The 21459-nt window shown below is 43.7% G+C and overlaps 1 protein-coding gene across 7 annotated transcripts; it reads right to left on the bottom strand.

The window, feature by feature from the left end:
• Positions 1-407: 407 nt before the first annotated feature.
• AKTIP (AKT interacting protein) lies at positions 408-21135 on the bottom strand. Of its 7 annotated transcripts, none has more exons than XM_053400182.1 (11): positions 20964-21135; positions 13136-13248; positions 12335-12540; positions 9324-9388; positions 9143-9243; positions 6169-6257; positions 5973-6071; positions 5154-5261; positions 3526-3586; positions 2308-2469; positions 1341-1496 (listed from the first exon to the last, which is right to left on the bottom strand). In XM_053400182.1, exons 2-10 carry the CDS (start codon positions 13175-13177, stop codon positions 2323-2325), a joined length of 918 nt encoding a protein of 305 aa, XP_053256157.1. In that variant the 5' UTR covers positions 13178-13248; positions 20964-21135; the 3' UTR covers positions 1341-1496; positions 2308-2322. The 7 variants fall into 7 exon arrangements, with proteins under 7 accessions (XP_053256159.1, XP_053256158.1, XP_053256157.1 ...); XM_053400181.1 differs by having other exon boundaries at positions 13136-13253; XM_053400177.1 differs by lacking the exon at positions 20964-21135 and adding an exon at positions 20678-20792 and having other exon boundaries at positions 13136-13253.
• Positions 21136-21459: the final 324 nt, after the last annotated feature.

Consider the following 21459-nt stretch of genomic DNA (forward strand, 5'->3'; position numbering starts at 1 on the left):
TAGGTGACCAACTAACACATACATATACACTACTAGTTTCTAGAACTTCCACCAGCATTTATCTTAGGATATTGATTTATTGCTAGGCCTATGCCCTTTAGGGATATATTTTAAAAATCACTGCTGCAAAAACAAACTTACCTTTTTCTTTAAGTAGACCAGTAATCTGTCACCAATGAACTACTGTCTCAGGCTGTACCCCTGCAGGACCCAACAGGTATGAACCTCAGTATAAAACACATTTGCATGCTTGGTCGTGCTAGAAGCCAAGCCTGCCACATAGCACAGGAGTCTTGGGACAACCTATGTTTAGTAACCATAGTGATTAAATTTTAAGGCCGCCTTTCTGTTTAATTCTGAAGTTGATGAACTGAAATGTTTCCAAGGAACAAGAGTGACAAGACACATTTTACCATGATTGGTCTTTTATTTTAAGATGCCACTATTAACACATTAGTCATGTCAGTCTCCAACCTAGCTCTCCTTACAGATTTTATTAAATCACCAAATGTGCACAATGAAGAGCACAGATTTTTCTTCTAGTGGTAAAAAGCTCAATGCTCTACAGTCCTGACTAATGTGCAAATTAAGGCTGCCTCTAACATTACTTTGACACATCTTAAGGCCACTGGTATAAGATGCCTGCAAACCGCATGAAGAAAAGGGATATACATTTATTTTCTTGAAAATCCTTTGAGATTTGCTAGCTGCATCCATTTAACTTTTCTACTATATGATGCTTACAGGCAATTGGGTTGTAGGTCTAAAGATTGTTGAACAAGTTATGTTATAAGCAGCCTGTAGTGACAATATCTATTTGGGGGAGGAAGGAAAATTAGATACACATCATACATGCCAATCTCAGCCTCGCTGCCCCTAAAAGGGCTAGAAGGAATCAGAACCAACTATTTACAAATTCCATATCCTAATGTATTTACAATAGAAACCAATGCATTTAAAAGTTTTAAATATAGTATTTTACTCTGCTATATTAGTTTACATAAACACAGATTACCTCTGGAAAGTATTTTTCCCACCTGCTCTTTACATTTTAAAAAAACCTACCCCGGAAGGAAAATTTTAAAAGCTTTTAAAAGTAACCCAATGAAGAGCCTCAGATATTAGACCCCTGAGGCTTTCGTTACCCACCAGGGTGGACTTCACTAACTGGAGTCCAGCCTTGTTAAGAGCGACTTCCAACCTGCAGTTAAAACATATGTAAAATACGAAGAGTCTGAGCAATCCCATTGAGCAGATTTACTTGAGTCATTGCTACCATCTTTACTAATCCAAGTCAAGAAGGAAAGCCACTGCTTTGCTGTTTGGCTCTCCATTACATTCCCTCTTCCTGCAGAAAGTGTTGAGTGCTTCGTCATTCACAGGAACTAAGTAGGTAGAGTCTTTTCCTCTTTGCTGAAAGGCTGAACCGAGCCAGGCTTCACCCATGACAGGCCAGACACCTGCATGCTTTTGCACTGTTGATCCTCTGCCTTCTTCTAGGAAGACGAAAGAGTGCCATTAAGATGAACTCAGTACTCTCAATTCAACATGAATGCCATTGTTTTGCAAGGGCTGCTTCACATCAGCCATACTTGAAAAGAAACCCCACGCACGCAACTGTACATGCACAATTCTGTTTCCTCATGCACCATGTTGCTGATTCTAAAAAAGATCTTGAGGGTGGGTTGGTTCAAAGGGGGCAGGGAGGGAGGGAGGCATAATTCAGCAAGAATCCCCATTCCCAGCATGTTGGCTTTGCCAGTATGTACAGGTCATGGGAATATGCCCAACCTGGCTGGCTTAGGCGAGTTCAGGATGTGCCTTCCTACAAAAGCAACAGGCAGGCAAGTCTCTAAAAAGAGAGACCCTTTCCCTTCTAGGCAAACCACACATCTTGGAGGGAGATGTTTGCAAGATGAAAAATGTTAAGGCTTTGACTTAAAAGTAGCAGCAGTCTGCAAACTTCCTTTGCTGCCACAGGATCAGCAGAGACTGAGCTCCACCTTCTCTCAAATACATGTGAGCCACAGAGGAAGCAGTGGCAAACTGCTTCAATAGTTATTTCTCCCCCCCCCCCCCCCTGTTTTGATGGTATGTTATTTTCATTGAATAGGGTTGGACATTGTCCAGGCCTAGCATTGACTCTCCTTTGGGAGGAGCCTCAATCAGCTTCAGAGCAAGAAAAATGCTTTTAAATAAAGTAAGTAAAAATGTGGAAGTGTGACAAACTCCCTACTGATTTCACATATCAAAAAAATCCACATGCACCTCAAACACTGCCAGGAAGAGGGCAGTCTGGGCTCTTACCTGAACATGGTCTGATTATAATATGTGCATCCACCAGTCTGAATGGGTAAGTGAGTAGGGTCCAGCCTTTGAGGGTGGAAGCAGCTCTGCTGAGGGCTTTGGGAAATAAGACCTTCCCAGCCCCAGAGAGAATTCCAGAACTCTAAAGACATACATGTAACCCTAGCAATGATAAACACGAATGTTAATAACTTGACTGGTGGATGAGCCTATTTAAGATGGGGTGGTGGCAGTATAAACTTCTGAATTCTAGCCAGCAGAAGGGCTTCTAGGTGCAGAAGGTAGCAGAAAATGTGTTTTTTTAAAAACCCAGCATAGTACCCTTAACCAGTGTTATTTTTCTAGAAAAAGAGGTGCCGGAACTCACCATGAAAGCCTCCCTTGTTCTCTTGAAATTGCGCCCACCTGAGGGGGGCTGGAACTGAACTTTGGTGGGTTCTGGCTGAAAAAAAGCCCTGCCTTTATCGCAATAAACTTTGACACGCCAACTTGCTACTTTAAGGAAGATGTTTGTTTTTAAAAGCTTGTTGATTTCTTCCTCCTTCAGTCACTTCTACCTTACCCTATGAGATTAGGCAGCTCAGTACTGATCCCAGGAGTTACGGGGCCCTTGAGCAAGATGCTCCTAGAGACTCCCTCCTCACCACTTCTGTTGCCACTTGCCTCTCTAAATCAGAAGAAGAAATAGTAAAGGCTTGTGGAGGTTACTGCATTCTTCCCCTAACCGCTTGCTCACACAGAAGGAGCATGTGAAAAAGCCAGCAACAGCAAAGAGAACCAATAGGACGAGGAGACTCTAGGAGCTGGCAGGGGGCCTCTTTGAGGAACATGGGTCTTGGCAGTCACCCAGCAATGCCAACCACCAACAGTGAGCCAAGCCACCCTGAAGAAAGTCTTCTGGGCAAAGGAGGTATGTGGGAAGATTAAGCTCCTCCTGGAGGAAAACCCAAACATGTCTAAAATGTTGCCACCCCCCAGCTAAACACAATTACCACTTCCCTCCCAAGTGCAGGATGTAATTTGTAGGGCCAGCACAACCGGATTTACAAGACACAACTAACTCTTTAGGACTACAATACTGCCAGCATACGTCTGAGATGAGGTTTTATAGAAACATTTCATTTGCATAGAACTTGTATCAGTTGTGCTTCATAGCAAATCAATAGGTCTTGTTTTCAAATCCAACTACTTGGAGCAAGCTCAATCCCTCTTACGTACCTTCTGGGTCAACATCTTCTCTCTAGCTTCATCATGTATAGCTGGATTCCAGGGTGAAAAACTGTTAACACATAAGAAGAACATAAGCCTGTAACTGGTCTCCAAAATTGAAATAAAATGTCTCCATAGTATGACAGAAATTTGTTTTAAGAGACATGCAATAAGTCTGAAAGTAGTACAAATGAAAATGGCCACTTTTCCAAGTATATCTATGGGACACAAGTATTTGTGCTTACTTACACACTTCTAACAACAAAATTGGCAAAGTAATTATTCACTCTACAATAGCTTTCCCAGCCTGCTGCCCTCTAGACATTTTGGACTACAACTCCCATACTTCCTGACCACTGACGATGCTGGCTGGGGATGATAGTAGTAGTATTAGTCTAAAACCATCTAGGAGGGTACCAGGTTGAGGAATGCTGCTGTACAGATAATCTCGGTAAATTTACTTCAGCTACAAAATGTATTCTATTTATGCTGAGAGGATTAACTTAAAACAGTGTTTGAAGTTTGGGCTGCTGTGACGGTGAAGTCATCCCAGCTGAAAGGTGAAGGGAAAGAGAGAACACAATTTGCAAGCAAGCACAACAAAAGAGTCTGGAATGCATTGCAGGCCCAGCAGCATTGGAGCCAGTGGCAAGGTGAAAGCACATGCAGCCATACAACAGAAGAGAGGGCAACATGTTGGAATAAAATAAGGTCTTAATTTTATTGATTACAGATGTTGGGCAGTTTGATGTAGGCATTAGGTACGTCTCCCAAGATCAACCAGTCTGTCTGTTGGTTGATGGTAAAACAGTGTTGACTAAGGTTAAGGGTAACCCTACAACGTGCATCGTATCCAGGCAACCTGCCAATATCACCAACGGACTATGGCCCAACCAATCCTGAGTGGAATATCTGGACATAAAACAACTCCCCAGGCTCCTTTAGGAGGATACCTGTGACAGTCCATGTGGGCAGGGGGTAGGGAGTCCCCCTGCTCTGCTAAGGATCCAACCAAATGCCTTTTCCACCAAGACGTTGTGACAGTTGCTATGAGGTAGGCAAAACTCGTAGACAGTCCCAATTGCTCTGCAATGAACATTCATCCCTAGCCCCAAATACATTGAAAGTCCAGGAAGCGTGTGCCTCCTAAAATTCAGGCAAATCTTACTCCCTGAAAAGGAGGGAGGGGAATCCAGTGCCGACTACTGCCTGGACTCCAGCACAGTCAGCTTTATATGCCCAGGGAGTAGGTAGGAAGGAAAAAGTTCCCTCTTGGCTCTGCTCCCAAGCCCTACCCCCTCATAATGCCTGTGACTGGCCACACAGGTGAGTCCTTGGGAATTGGCGCAGCAAGAGGAGGTGGAAGTGCCTTTTCCTGCCATGCCAAAGCCAAGGGAGGTTGGGGACATCCTGCCGGGGCCACAGCAGAGTTGCAACAGCCTCTCCCAGTGAGGCATGGCAGGAACAGGTATTTGTTGCTTACATGTTACAGAAGTGAACAGGAGCACATTAACTTTCATTTTTTTGATGCACAAGTACCTTAAAAACTTTAGTTGCAGAGTTGTTTTGATCTTAAGACTTTATGCTGTTCTGAGAATGCTGATATGCCACATTACAACTGTAGTACAATTTCCTACCTAATTGCATAGGGATCCTCTATTTTTGGTGGATCAAATAAGTGACTGCTGCATAATTTCACACTGTCAACCACCTTACTCTTGAAAAGTTGAATATCCTTGTCATATCTAAGAGAGAGACCAAGACAAAAAAGGAGACACATTAGATGAAATCAGAACAGTCTATCAATGCATGAAGAACAGAGATTTGTAATCTCCCTTTATCCACAAAGGACAACAGAGCCTTATTTTTACAGAAAGCTTTAATATCAAGAGTTGGACTAGCCACAATGCCAAGGCTAAGACAAGAGAAAGGCCCGGAAAAAATGCCATTTCCACCCAACTGGCATAATTAGGCTAAACTGTGAGCCTCCTATTCTGCAGCAAGCCTTCTCCAACCCGGTGCCCTCCAGATGTTTTGAACTATAACATAATCTCCAGCTCTTATTTGTAGTCCAAGCTATCTGCAGGCACTAGGTTGAGGAAAGCTGCCACAGCCAATGCAAAATAGAGAAAGGCCACATATCTACAACCTCCCAGCTATCAACTATCAGGAAAGCACAAAGTCCAAAAATGCATGTTATTTACAGGGCAGGACACATTACATCACAAGTGCAGAGGAAGAGTAAGTTGCCATGTACCCACACCACACTAAAAATCTTCCTATCCAGGCCTCACATATGTGTGCCTAAATGTCAGAAGCCAATTCTAGGAAGTTGCAGCTAAAAAACAATTCTGGAACTGATGCATATAGGAAAATCCATGACATTTGGTAATATGCATGTACTTGTGAGAAAACCTGGAGAAGTTCTAGAAAGCTCAACCCTGATAGTAACTCACAGCACAGCAGCCTCAGGATTCAAAGGAATGGTTGTGTCAATCTTGTAGAAGACCCTTCGAGCGTACATCAGTATTTGCCATATGTGATTATGGTTTCGCCTTTAGGAGAAGCACAAGAAAGCCACAGCAACACCTTTAGTGAAGCACCCAGACATAACTTCTGTTCAATATTTGCATTCTAGAGCATCACACTAACCTCCACTTGGCAAATGCTCTTTTCACATCCAGTTCACCTGAGATGGGATCTACTAGCGGGTGGAAGATGGGCAGATCAAAAACCAAGCGCTGAAAGACAAAGGAGACTTTAAAACCAAGCTGATAACCAACCTTACAAATTAGCCGGCGGGCTATTAACCCCTTTGCATGCAGAACTAACCTTTTGCATTAAAAACACTTCCCTCTTTGGTCAGTGGAGAGATTGTTATGTAGCTCAGCCAACTAACTAGTTACAAACCTAGAACAATATTCTATAACATTTTGATAACATGCAGCATGAAAGGGTGCCTATTCTTATATGACACCTTTCAGGGTAAAGCCTTCCTAAGGCAGCTTAAAAAGTATAACTGAAGGAGTGTCTCTTTCCCAATCGTTCACTGAGGTGTTCCTCCAAGGGTCTTTCTCTGGTTCCCTCACTGCAAGAAGCAAGGTTACAGGGAACCAGGCAGAGGGCCTTCTCGGTGGTGGCGCCCTGCCTGTGGAATACGCTCCCTGCAGATGTCAGGGAAATAAACAACTATAGTGGTACCTTGGGTTACGAACTTAATTCGTTCCAGAGGTACGTTCTTAACCCAAAACTGTTCTTAACTGAGGTACCACTTTAGCTAATGGGGCTTCCCACTGCCGCCACACGATTTCTGTTCTCATCCTGAGGTAAAGTTCTTAACCTGAGGTACTACTTCCGGATTAGCAGAGTCTGTAACCCGAAGTGTTTGTAACCCAAGGTACCACCGTATCTGACTTAGAAGACATCTGAAGGCAGCCCTGTATCGGGAAGTTTTTAATGTTTGATATTTTTGTATGTTCTTATATATGCTGTGAGCCACCCAGAGTGGCTGGGGAAATCCAGCCAAATGGGTAGGGTATGAATAATAAAATTATTATTATTATTATTAAAAGGGGGGAAAGCTTCATATACATAGCAGGGGAAATGTTGAGTGGAGCTGTATCCAAGCACAATGCAGGAGATATTTCTACATGTAACTAAATTCTGCAGTGGTTCCACAACTGCTTTTGAACAGCATGTTCTTAGAATTAGCCTCTAAAATGCACTTAGTGTTGCTGCTTTTGATGGCTTCAGCAAATGTGGTAGGTAGCTAGAGAAAAGACAGCTCTGGGCTGGCACTGTATTAATGAATTAAACGTCATGGGTGAGCAGGGAGCAGAGATGTACCTTTAGAAAATGCAGGCCCTCAAAAGGCACAATTCTCCATGAGCAAACTGAATTCCAGGTAGGTAAAGAGCCTGCCTCAGCTGCACCTTCTCTCCCCCTCCTCAGTCCCCTGACAAAGCGATCAATCATCTGTCCTATGTGAATGAGCCTGTAATGCTTTACTAAACTAGTTTAATGTTTTGTGTTAAAGTATCACAAGAGGATTTGTATCCTGAAAGGTGGGATATAAAGGACTAAAATAAATGACTATTTGCATTGCATTTCCTGGGAAACCAGAACTAATTCTAGTTTGTATATCACTTTTCAGCTATAATTTCTTCTCAATGCAGCTTACAATTATATCCATAGAAAGGGTCAATACAATTAGGAATGGGGGGGCATGCACGGTATTTGGTCAAAAAACTTTATATTTTAATTTCTTGTGGATACCATTTGGCTAAGGGTCACTTACCTAATCTAAAAGCATTTGCAATTGGCTAAAATGTGTTGCTGGTGGATCACAGGGATGTGGATTGGCTTAGTGGAGGAGTGTGGGGAGCAAGTAACTGAGAATCAGGCTTCTTTTTATTCAGGGAAGCCCAGAACACTTAATTCATCATCTTCTTCTTCTTCATCATCATCATCAACTTTCAGAACACTTACTTACAGAACCAAGTGGCGGAAGAGCACAGAGCAACTCAGAAACAGACCGCAATATTTTTTTTAATGCATTAATGCAGTGACACAGTTAAGAGACAAACTTTGATGACCATGCACACTCCTAGTAGATACCATGTTAAATATTTAAATGCCTTTTAAATTTAAGCACTGTTAATTTCTCTTTAAAGCTTAAAGTAGCCTCTACCATTAGAAGCTTAGTGCCCACTGTGTTCTGCCAAAAGCTGCTCTGCCCATTGCCATAAAAACATCCAAGCTTGGCTGACTCTCTTGCTTTTTGAGATCTGCCAGAGCCAATAGAGGTAACTGAAGTTGGTAAACAAGAACGTTCCGCTGTTTGATTCAAGGAGTCTGATTTTAAAAGCAGATCTCCGAAAGCAATAAAAACATAACTGTGCACAGCAGTTGTGGCCAGATAATTTAACTAAGAGAACAAAGCTATGGCAGGCAGATGTTTCTACAGATAACGAAATCTCATAGCTGAATCTGAAACAATCTCACTTGCTAGGAACAGCTGAGACTTGCTACCACCTGAGAAGTAAGAAATTGCCCTCTGCTGACAATAAATGGAAGCTTTAGAGTTGGCGTCATATGAACAGCCAAGAGAATGGTTCAAATCTCTCCTGCCACAAATGCACTAGGTGGCCTTAGGCAAACTATTACAGGGCGAGTCCTTTAAAAGAGGCCTCATGGATACAGAGTACACATGTTACACAGGGCCTCTTTTAAAAGACTCACCCTGCATATGTATTTTATCAGCCACCCCATTCTGCTTAAAAGATTTTAATACTGCTTTTTAAATTGTTGTAACCTTCCCTAAGAACTTATGGTGAATGCAGAGTAAAAAAACAAACAAACCCTTAAATAATAATAGCTGTCACCAGCAATATGGAGATATACTGATCTACCTTAAAGGCTGCAATAATAACATATGTGAAGCACTCCTGAATGTTTTTAAAGAGCTCTATAAATGCAAAGTATTTATTATGTAAGCCAGAATTGCCAGTTCTGACATGGTCTACCTTGCTGAGCAAAGTCCTGTCCTGGAAGAGAAACATCACATGCCCCACAGCCATCTAAGTAAGTCCACAAATGATGAACATTTCAGCCTACTGATACTTACTGGGCAGTCACCATCTGGGTAGTTGTCAGGGATGTAGACTGTAAATTTAAACACACCATCCTGGTACAACCCGTGCCTTATGAATATTACTCCAAACCACACTGCATAAAAAAAGAAAGATGATGAGATGTAAAAAATAAATAGCTTTGCTATAGGAAGAAAAACCCAGAGATATACTTACTTAATGCTGATTGGTAAGAGGGTTGCACATAGACACCTGGCAGCTTCTGCTTCACAACCAACGTGCTGTAAAGAAACGTAATCCATCTAGTTAGGTTTAAAGTGGCATACACAAACCCCTACTCAAACACTCTCAATTAGAGTACACAGTGAATTTCCCCATGATCTTTTTACTTAAACAGCTAAGGATGTTTCTTCCTCACCACCAAAAACATTCAGAAGCCAGTCAGCCTACCTGCAACAGGAAGACACTGACTTGAAAGCCTCTCCCCTTCCACATGTGCACAGCCAAAGTGCACTCCAATTTATCTAGAGGAGTTGCCTGTGAATCTCAGGACTGGAGGTTTCCCCATTGCCCTGAACCAGTAGGCAGTACAAGTCAAGGCTTTGTAGGAAGGTTCTTTCTGACATCAGAGAAGCCGAATCAATGCCAGCCACACTCAACTCACTTGCAAGAGCAACAGAAATGCACTTTAAATATCAGACAGACCTTTGCAAGCTTGTAATAAACCAAAACAGTCAGCCAGCTATTTTATTGGCTTCAGGGACTCACTTGGACAGAGTAAAAGACAGGCACAGAAATGGGAGCAGGCATCAAGACAGAAGCCAGCAATGAGAACAAACCATAAAAGCAAGTGTGGGGAGGGGGCAGGGCTATGGTTTCTGAAGGCAGGCAATACAGCAACCTTGATGAAGCTAAGCAGGTCTGAATCTGGTCAGCGCCTGAAAGGGAGACTGGGAATTCCCATATATGCCACATGGGAGTTCTATGATAGAATGAAGGCAGGATATAAATGCAACAAAGCAAGCATACTCCATAAGGCTAAAGTCAATCTCTCTTTCCATCACTCAGATACACAAAGAAGCTTCCTAGTGGATGAGGCTTTTGATGTAACTGATGCATTTGGGGAGGGGTATATTGGACAATTTAATTTCTGTCCCTGCAGATTTTATTTGTAAACAAAGTGCATTTGTTTCAATCTGGTTTGATTTTGGTTTAGACTATGTATGTCTCTACCCTGTGACCTTCAGGTAAAGGGTAGATACATAAAACTGCTTTCTAGTCCTGCCTGCAGCACATTGAATGAAGCTATAGGAACAGCAACAATCAGATAAGGAAAACAGAAGCTTGTCCCTTTGTGCTCTCCTTGACTACTGCAGACAAAGTCTACACATGTTTGGAGGATGACTTTTGATCATTTTCCCCTCCAGTTTCTGGTATACATTACATAACATGACCAGATTACAGTCCTAAGGGAAGAGATCCAAGGCTTCACTTCTGCTGAAAGACAACTGCGAAAACAAGAGAGTTGTGTTCCCAACACCACAGCTTTAATGAATGGAATTTTACCCAGCCATCCTATGACAGCAAAGCGATGGCCATGGGCGGCATTTTGCCAAGTGTGCCTCAAATAAGCTTTCATCAACAAGCTTTTCAGTAGCTGAAGCATGCAAGCCTGTTTACTTGAACAAAGCCTGCCCAGAGAACAGTAATGAGCCCCATCACCAGCTGTGCCCCCAGCAAAGCCTGAATCACAAAATGATTTAAACTCTGCAAGCTCATAACACTCATTTTCTGTTCCTGGTTCAGTTTCTACAGCTGCATGAGGAAAGCACTCTTGTTTACTAAGCTGGCTTGTATCCCCTTCTAAAGGCAAGCATACAACTATAGCCACTAGACTTGGTGATTTTTGCAAAGCAGATCCACATGGGAGCCATACAACTTATGAAAGGGCTCCACACTTTCAGTTATAAGCCAGCAAGGCAGAAGGCAGCCTTAATCCAACTTGCCCTTTTGCTATGTCCCAGCTTACAACAGACATCTTTACAAGAGCAAAAGCTACTGCAGGATAACAAGAGTTCACACACAGTGGAAGAGAGAATCATATAGTGCTGTCCATCTCATGTATTGAAATACACTGCTATTAACTCCATCTCTTTTTCAACAATTTTGCTAATGAACTACCAGTTATGATGTGCAGCTGAGCCTGATAAAAGGAGACTTTGGTGACATAATACGTATATGTGAGTGCTTTGCACATAGCAACGTATTATTCTCTACTGAGAGGCCCCTAGCGCCAGGAGCAAGTTTTGCACTCCATGAACTGTGCCCTACTTTGTGGCCTGTTGACTTAGTCCCATACAACTGAATGAGAATCACCCAGGTAAATCCTATGTGGCATAGTGTCACCCCTTCATTTGCCTAGTCCCACTCCAGATCCCTTGGGGCACAATGCAGTGAGAAAAAGACTGGAATGGACCTAATGACTTTTTAAAAGCATCTTGCTCTAATAAAGGCAGCAGGACAAACGGTTCCCCAAACCTTGAAGAATGGAAGGGAATTTGCATTCTATTAAGCAAGCACATTTGGTTACTTTGTAACGATACGACTGCTCTGCCTCCTTTCTTTTAGCAAATGTTTTGTGCCACTGTGGAAGTGGTAATTCTGTATTGATTTGTTTCTGGGTGTTTTATGTGATGCCAATAAAAGGTTTGATGATGATTTGGTTACTTTGCTTCAGGCGCTTCTTCTGTTTAAACAGGTTTTTTCTGACCTATAGCTCAACCTTTGGCTATTGTGTATCACTACCGTTACTAAGTATATTTACAATGCTTTACGAATGTGTTATTTCACCACCTAGATACTATGTTTACTGTGCGGTATATTGAGTCTATAAATAACTAGCCTCAAAAGATACTACATATTAACAATTGACCAATTGCAGCTCTGCACACTTTCAAGGAGCATTTGAAAACAAATGTCACATAATTCCAGCTGCTCAAAGAATCCCTCTCCAGCTCCTGCACAGAAGATCAACCCTCAGGAAACTGCCTCACTTCACTTGCCACCAAAGTGAATGCAGCATGCAAAACCAGCTAACACATTATTTATTTTATACATTGCTTTTTGGCCTCAATAGAATATTATAATGAAAACTAAGCATTGATAAGGAACTCTTCTATAAAGCACAAAGTAGTGAATTTCTGAACCGAAAACACACACAAACATACAATTCTGCCAGGAGAGAGTATTCTAGGTAGAAAGGTCCATAGGAGGCATGTGTCCCATTTGTAGACTGCGCTGAAAGGGCGGGTGAAGCAGGCTTGGTCATTGGCACAGCATTTTTGGGGATCGAAGGCAGCTGCTTTTTTTGAGTGGTGCGTGGAGGACTGTTCTTCAGCTCGCCAACCAGAGCCTTTTCTTCTGTTTCAGATCTCTGTTAGAAAATGTAAAACATGGGGGGGGGGGTAATTGTTCCAGTTGTATCCAATTCATATTCACTAACACTCCAGTTCGGGTACTGAACAGAGGACTTAAAAGATATCCTGCCAGTCCAAACAGTTATGATATATCCAATTGCTTAGCTGAATTTGACAATTATATAAAATTGGCTACTGTCAACTATGGAACTGGCTGAGATCTGGCCACAAGTTAAGTAACACACCCAAGTATGCTTTTAAAATGGTCCACATATATATTTGCCTCACCAGACGATCTGTTTAAACTACTACCCAAAATCTATTGTGAGCAATCCCCACTTTTGGAGAAAATGTAACCAGAAAGGTCACCCTGAGAAGGCCTGTGATTATACTTCAACTGAAACATTAAGCTGAGCTTTCAAGTTTCCTTTCTAGTGGATCCCATAATGGTAATTTTTAATCCACATCAGGTTTCCGATTAGCATATATTATTTAAAGATCCTTTGGATACTCTTTCAGAATATAATAAAACCCAAGGGAGAGGGGAGAGTGTCATATAGCACACATTTCATCAACTCAAAATGGCCTGCCTTGCAGTCAGCCACACCCCACCTTGCGTGTAGAACTTGTAGACATGCTCCAGAAAGGGTTCATAACGTGTATTCCGAGTAGAGGGTGGTAAATCTGCTATGCCACCCAGATAGCCAGCTTTCTGGGATTCGCTTCTGCCCTAGAAACAAAAAAGTGAAGTTACCAAATCAGTGTCCTGTTGGTCATACTGTGATTCCACCCAAATATTAAGAGACACCCCAAACATGTTATACAACCTAAACCACTTGTCAATAGTCTCTACATACCCTCCCAATTCTCTTTCAAGATTGCAGCACAGTTTCATGGCCACTGAACAGGTTGTTTTACCTGTGATATTTTACTGGAGCTGAGCGAGAGGACTAGCACGGTATCTATCTTTGTGAAGAACTCGAGAATATTTTGTTTAAAACGAGTAGGACCTAATCAGGTAACCTCACCTTTGTTTTCACAGACAGCACCAAGTATGCCACGGCCCTTCCCAAGCTATCCAGATAAAACCCGTATAACCAAGGGCTTTTTAGCTGCTATCATGAGTCAAACCATCAGCAAAGCTCTGGCAGAGAAAGGAACTTCTAGTTGTTGTTGTTGTTGTTGTTATGTGTGCAATTTCAGCATTCAAGTTATACAATTTTGCTCAGGGTCACCCACATAGTTCGATTCTCAGATATATGAAGTATGTATTTATTGCACTCAGCTCGGCTTCCACAAGGCAGCACAGGGCGTTACCTTAGGAAACACATATTTCCAAACCATTGTTTGGCAAGATGACAAAAATGCAGGGGCGGAGCACTCGCAAGGGAAGATCAGAGGCCACAGGAACAGGGGGTGCAGCCTGCCCCCCTACTTATTTCTGGTTTAAGAACATGGAAGGAGGGAGAGAGGGAGTCACATGATGTGCAGCAGTCTCGAAAAGCAACACTGGCAGATCAGATATAGCAGGTGGGGAAGAGCTAAAGACCACCCCCTCTGACAAATGCCCCACATCGCATTATGGTGTAGACTCAGGAACCTCGTGTTTTAACTGCAACATGTAGTCGCACCCTCAGGAAAACAAGCAGTAGAGGCCAAGTAGCATTTTTATTGTCAGTGGGAACAACTCATGTATCATTGCATGAAACTTCTCCCTTAAGAGATTATCATAGTAATCTACTACAGCATACTATGACTCACTGCAACTCAGGCTTCAAAGGAAGAGTAAAAGACACAAGTGTCACCTTATTGTACATCTCTTTCTAGTCCCATCTAACAGACCCATGGTTACTTGAAGGGTTTTAGGACAAATTCATTGAACTCATTAGAAAGTGAGAATGGTGTAGATGTTACCACTCTTCTAACTTCCTGAATAGTTAGCATTAGGAACATGAGATTTCAGCATCTGAATATAGCATGTCCTGCCATTGCTGCATGCTACTCTTCTAGTAATCTTCTGTATCTTTAATTAAGAAGTATACTTAGAAGATAAACCTATTACATCAGCACTTGGAGTTAACATTTCCTGGGTCACAGAGCTCACAGAGTGGATGAGGCCTCACATACATGAGCCAATCTTGCTGGAACTGAGTATTTTTTATGCTGTTTGAGCAAATTGGTACACTGTACTTATTGCTGTTGATACACACCCCATGCTGAACTAAAGTTTTGAGTTGATCAACCATTAACGTCATGCTTTCAAGACAGTCACCAAACAACAATGGCAATTTCAGATACCCCCTTCTTAAAATATTTGCTATCACTTTAGAATATCCCAGCTGATATGCAAATACCTTTGTATCCCATGAAGCCTTTACTATGGAAAAAAACTATATTCTTACCACAACAGTTCATACATCTCTAATGAAAACTCCAATATAATTTTGATTTGATCAGCTAATAGGTGTGGAACCCAGTTTCCCCATTTCCCAGGGGAAGCAGCAGCAAGAGCACAGTGCTAATCCTAATCTATATATCAACACCAAGGTGAATTGTTAAAAATGTATATGCTAAGTTATTCATAACTGATGAGGCATATATACATGTCAATCCTAAAGCTGATCTCTAAACTGAATACAGTATGCCTCTACCAGATACATTACAGAAGGTTTTTGTATGCAAATGCAGAAGAACCAATTTGATCACTTCTCAACAAAATCTTTTTTTGTTTTATAGTTCACTTTTTAAAGGAAATCTTCTACAAAAGCAGCTTGCATCAGGTTTAAAATATACATCCAAACCATAAACAGCTACTCAAAATGCACAACCAAACATTAACAACAGAATCATTGTGAGTAAAAGGACCACAATAAAATGATCCACATTCCAATAAGCAGGTATTCTCCGATACCATGTTTAAAGCTTGGAAAGTTACACAGGATGCGGTCTCTAGCCTCTTCAGGAGTTGAATTCCATAAGTTTAGGACCACCATTGAAAAGGTCCAGTTCAGAGTTTCTGCCAGCCTGTTTGCCTTCACTAGCAGACACTGAATGTATATCTCAACATATGAGCAGCAATGCAGGGGTGTCGGCAGTCCTTCAAGTAACCCAGCCTCAGCTCATGGAGGGCTTTAAAGGTCATAACCAGGACTTTGGACTGGGCCCAGAAATACACTGGCAACCAGTGCAACAGATCAGTGTCACATGTTCTGGCCACCTGTCACCCACCAAAAACTAGGCAGTCATATTTGGTACTAGCTGAAGTTTGGTACTTCAGTCATATTTGGTACTAGCTGAAGTTTCCAAACTTGAAAGGCGGCCCCACAAAAAGCATGTTAAAGCCATCCAATCTGCATTTAACAAGGGCAGGGAAAATGGAGGTGAGATCATATAAACTAATTTCTTACACACCTTGTCATGCAAGAGCATTCAACACTACAGGATCTTAAGCAGAGTAGAAATGATGGCCACTCCCATACCCTGGATGCTTCCGAAATGGCTGAGAGACCAGATCTCCATGTGCTTTTACATTTTGTAGCCTCATTAGTGCACCCAATCTTATCATTTTGATGCTAAACCTAGTAAGCTAATTGGCTAAATAATATCTCCCTCCCCAAAGGGACAATAGATTGTTTCAATAGGTTTCCATCACTACATCCTGTTTTATGTGGCTTTATTCAACCACAAAGGCTCTGTGGTTTACAAGATGACCTTAACTACTTCTCCCTTTCTCAAAGCATTAGAACTCATAGCCATCATGTGAAACTGAATGTTCAGGCCAGATAAAATAAACTATGCACGGCGTGAAGAAGTACTAACTGTGAAACTCATTCCCACAGGAGGCAATGGCAGCCACCAACTTGGATGGTTTTAAAAGAGGATTTGGCAAATTTATAGAGGATAAGGCTATCAATGGCTACTAGCCATGACAGCTTTGCTCAACCTTCTTGTGTCAGAGACAGTATGCCTCTGAATATCAGTTGCTGGGAATCACAGGTGGGCAGAGAGCTGTTCCACTCAGGTCCTGCTTGCGGGTTGCCCATAGGCATCAGGTTGGCCACTGTGAGAACAGGATGCTGGTCTAAATGGGCTGTTGACCTGATCCAGCAAGCTCTTCTTAACTACCAGTCAGCACCATTCCCAGTTAACACAAGTTAGCCAAGTGTATAGCTAACTTCGCATTTCTGCAAAAAGAAGGAACGCAGCTTAGGGAAATGATTTTGAGCTCAGAGTTGGCAATCCTCTGCTAGACCTGTTATAAAACAGAAAAGTCTATACAGTAACCTGACTTTAGCATCCACTGCTTTTTCTCAATCCTGGAATAAAGTATACAATACTTCCAAGGGAATCTCAACAAGCCCCAGATATATATGCTGCTCTCAAGCTACTGTCTCATGTTCTATAATATTCAACAAGTTAAACTCAGCAATATAGTCAAAGGAGGTTGACAAGCTCTTGAACACCAGCACTCAACAACTTCCACTTTTATTTCAAGTGTCCTCTTATAGATTGCAGCCCTTAACTCACTCTTTTATGTTCTTAAGCCTCAATGATTTTGAGGGAATTTACAAGAACCCAGTTAGGTTCAAGGATGGAGCAGATTTAGAATTAAAAAAATTGGGGGGGGGGAGGAATTCTCACAACCAGTACTTACCAAGAATTTCACAAAACAATCTGTTTTGAAATTTCTATACAGGGTTTAAATCACTACTATCCCCTCAAGAGGCAGAAATTGTTTTGTTTCTGCCACTGGGTGATTAAAACAATACCAAATGAATATCCAGCTGTATCCTCCTCCTTAGGTCTATTAATTGTCCAACCTGTTATCATAGATATGCACGCGCACACACCCACCCAATACAGCTATAATTCATATAGCTATCTATGCCACATATGAACTACAACTGAAGGAACACCGTATGTGTGCTTCCCATGGCACTAGCTTAAGGTTTTAATGCTAAACGAGTGTGTGTGAAGCAGTTCCTGAACAAATAAATATGGTTACCCAAAAGCGCATATACTAGCATATTCTTTCCCTGCATGGACCACACAGCAAATTAACTGTAAAGGTAAAGGTACCCCTGCCCGTACGGGCCAGTCTTGCCAGACTCTAGGGTTGTGCGCTCATCTCACTCTATAGGCCGGGAGCCAGCGCTGTCCGCAGACACTTCCGGGTCACGTGGCCAGCATGACAAGCTGCATCTGGCGAGCCAGCGCAGCACACGGAACACCGTTTACCTTCCCACTGGTAAGCGGTCCCTATTTGTCTACTTGCACCCGGGGGTGCTTTCGAACTGCTAGGTTGGCAGGCGCTGAGACCGAACGACGGGAGCGCACCCCGCCGCGGGGATTTGAACCGCCGACCATGCGATCGGCAAGTCCTAGGCGCTGAGGTTTTACCCACAGCGCCACCCGCTTTAAACAGACAGCTGAAGGGCAAACTCTAGCTAAGGGCACTGTATGTTTCACAGGAGAAGGAAGGGAGACTAACAAGCACACCCAACCATGAAACACCTTGGATTCTGAACAATGCAGTCAGTATTTGCTGTTGTACAGTCTCTCTTCAATTCAGAGGGACTTGAGCAAGGCTCATAATAGATCCCAAAAAAATTAATAGCAGATTCTCCAGTGTTTTCCCCTCTTTGACCTGTATTCATGATCCACTTCTTTGTACATTTTAGCAAGTTTTATTCATGACCCACACTATGGCTCTCCTTTCCTTTCCTCTGAGTTTATATATACTCTTTGCAAGCCATCTTCAAAGAGCCATGAGCTCACCTTATGAGCATGCAACATAAAAATAGGCTAGTTGAGAAATAGCAACAGGTTAAACTCGTCTGCCAGGTCCATTGAAATGCTGTCACACCTCCCCACCCCAGTGCCTCTTAATAATCTCCTATAGCAACCCTTCTTATAAGTCAGATTCTGGACACCTATATTTGCCCACCTAATTGATTTGGTTGCAATATGCAAGGGTATGCACTAAGGCAGATGAACTCCCTACTGATGAAGAGAGGAGCCGAAATAGGTCAGATGAAATGGTGCTGCCTTAACGTTTAGTTCAACCATTTCACAGGCAGATAAACCCCAGAGAGCTGAGGGGAGAAAACGAGAAGAGTTCAAAATAAGCAAAAAAACGGTGGGGTGAGAAAGCTTGCAATTAAAAAACCACATACATCTTTGAGAGCAGGCTTAGTGGTAGGGATCTCTTTATTTCAACCCAGACTGTCTCACCAATATACTCAACTGACTTAATTTACTTACTGATTGGGTGATTAAGAACATTAGCTGGAACAAACCAGAGGTCTACCTCATCCAGCACAGCAGCCAGCCAGGTGCTTATGTGAAGCCCACACAGGTGCACCCTTGATCAGCAAGGAAACAACACAACTTCCCAAGAGGCATTCACAGAGAATTAGCACAGTACTCTTAGGAACAATAGCTCCTTGTGTAAAAGTCACAGAATGGGTGGCAGATACAAAGCAGCACAGAATTTGAAGCTCAAATCTATCTTCACTCACCAGAAGTGAGGTTCTCCAACATAGGCCACATAAATCCAACAACCTAAGTCCCTAACCCAGCTAACTTCCTAGCTACCCTTTCAACATGTTGTCTCTTCATCATTTGGAGAGCATTCCTGTACAGTCATATTACAACCCAGCATTCAACATAGCCCTTTTCCCTACTAACCCCTAAACCAGAAATAAACTCTCCATTTCTCCCTTAAGAGGTGACTCTCCTCACCCTCCAGAAATAACCATTCCCCAGCAATGTTGTTTACACACAACCCCTTTACCTCCAATTCCTTCTCCACCTAAGCCTCACTGGCTGCCAGAAGCAGAGCTTCACATCCCCAGAGGGAGACACTACTATACTTTGCTCAGACCCCTTCTACTCATGAGTCACTCATCCCATTTTACTTCCCAGAAATGCAACACCTTTTGGACCAAAACTCCTCTTGCACCTCTTACCCCACCCCTCCACCTCCATCACCCAGATGATGGATACCTGCTCTTTTGGCTCACAAGGAAATCCACTGGTCCCTCAAGTGCCCTTCACCAACATCTTTTCCAATTCCACAAAAGAGGCACCATTCAGGTACATTTGGCTTCAAACGACTAGCCTCTTCTCACCTTCTTTCCCTTGCTCTGAATATGTCACCTTTTGTTTTGTGCCAACCTCTCATGTCCATAAGCTTTCTTTTGGGGGGGAGGGGGGAAAGAGATGTAGAAGGTTTCACCAACTGAAGTTCAACTACTATTAATAAGAGAAACAGTAACAAGAGGTAAAATTAAAAAGTATTGCATCTAAGTTAATTTTCTCTCATTGAGATATAACAAAAAAATTCACCTTGTACTCTAGCATACCACTTTTAAAAGGCAGGCTTGCCACTGTGAGCCAGGATCTTGACAAGCAAACACTTACTCACCTGCTTACCTTTCTTCCATTGTGTTAATTTTAATCAAGCCAGGGAAGCTTCACCTGCTGAGCCACTTGTCAAAATGACCAGTCAAGGCTGGTACCCTGAATGGCCCTGCACCTTGTACCAGCAGTGTGGCAACCAAGTCCTCAACAAATGAAGCTTCCCCTGCCCCCCTCACAGGGAGAGAGAGAGATGAAAAAGAGCATCACCCACTTTTTTTAAAAAATGGCTTTGCTCCTGCAAGCCACCAGCATGTCAAGCAGAAGTTCAGCAGGTGAAGTTTTATTTTTTAGTTACTCCTTTGCCAGGAAAGGAGGGGGGGAGACTTTGAACTTCTGCTTGTTAAGCTGCTAGCTCAAAAAGCACAGGAAAGGAAGGGATAACACGGGCGCCTTTGCATATGTGCCTTCCAGCTAGCAGAAGTTCAGCAGGTGAACGTCCGTCCCCCGCCACACCTAATTTCCAATCCCCTCGCTGGCAATATGGGGGGATGGAGGGGGAAGGCTCTACCTGCTGGACTTCGGCTTGTCAAGGTGTTGCTGGCTCAAAGTGCAGGCGCCAGGCCAGGTGAACCGGGAGGCACCACGGAACCATTTCCCTCCTCCAAGGCAACAGCCCTGCCAGGTGAGACCCGTCATACCTGCCTCGGGAGCCCCAGAACCTCTTGGGCACCCACCTTCTTTCCCCTCCATCCCCACCCCCGTTCGCCGTCCCCTCCCCACTCGGCAGACCTTCAGCTTCGAAGGCGGAAACCTCCCGCGCCCGCCACCGCCCTCGAGCGCAGGCCGGGCTGTCAGCTCGAACAAACGCGTTCCTGAGGGAGGGGAAGGAGGACGGGCGGGGGGAGAGAAATCTGGTCCTCCTCAGCCACCGTCGCAAAGGCCGCACCGGGCAGCGCACATGCGCACTCCTCGCCCTCGCGCCCATCCTTCCACCGGCTTCACGGCGGGAGGGCCGCGACTCCAGGTAACGCAAGAACACCCCGCCACGCGCACCCTCTGCCTTCTGCCAGCTCACCGCGATCGGCTCGCCTGCCCCAGCCGCTGCTCCTCCTCCCAGCTTGCACCCATCGGGGCTAGGTACTCATCCTTTTGGCCGTGGATTTCCGGCGGAGGTAGGGCACTCTTATTGGTCCGCGCGCGGGCCAATCAGAGGACAAGCCCCTCCCCGCCATCCCCGGCAGCCTTTTGTGACTACCATAGTAACGCCTCGACGCCCCCTTGTGAGGCGAAGAGGGAAACGTGAAGCCGCCTCGGCCTGTTGTTAAGAGGCGGGGCCCGGCGACGCCCAGTGCGTGGATCCGGATTGGACAGCGGACCTGTCCACCTCGGAGGGAGGCGGGCGGGAAAAAGAGGTGGGAGCGTTCAGGATTGAAGGTCCGGACAGCCAATTTCTGGACGCAGATTGGTTGGCGGGCGCGGGAGCTACCAATGGACGCGACGGGAGGAGAAAGGCACTCATTGGTGACGCAGGAGAGGGTGGGACTAGGGAGTCGTGGGGCGGGGCCTGAAGT

The sequence above is a fragment of the Podarcis raffonei genome, chromosome 8, assembly GCF_027172205.1.
Source record: "Podarcis raffonei isolate rPodRaf1 chromosome 8, rPodRaf1.pri, whole genome shotgun sequence".
NCBI classification, from domain to species: Eukaryota; Metazoa; Chordata; class Lepidosauria; order Squamata; family Lacertidae; genus Podarcis; species Podarcis raffonei.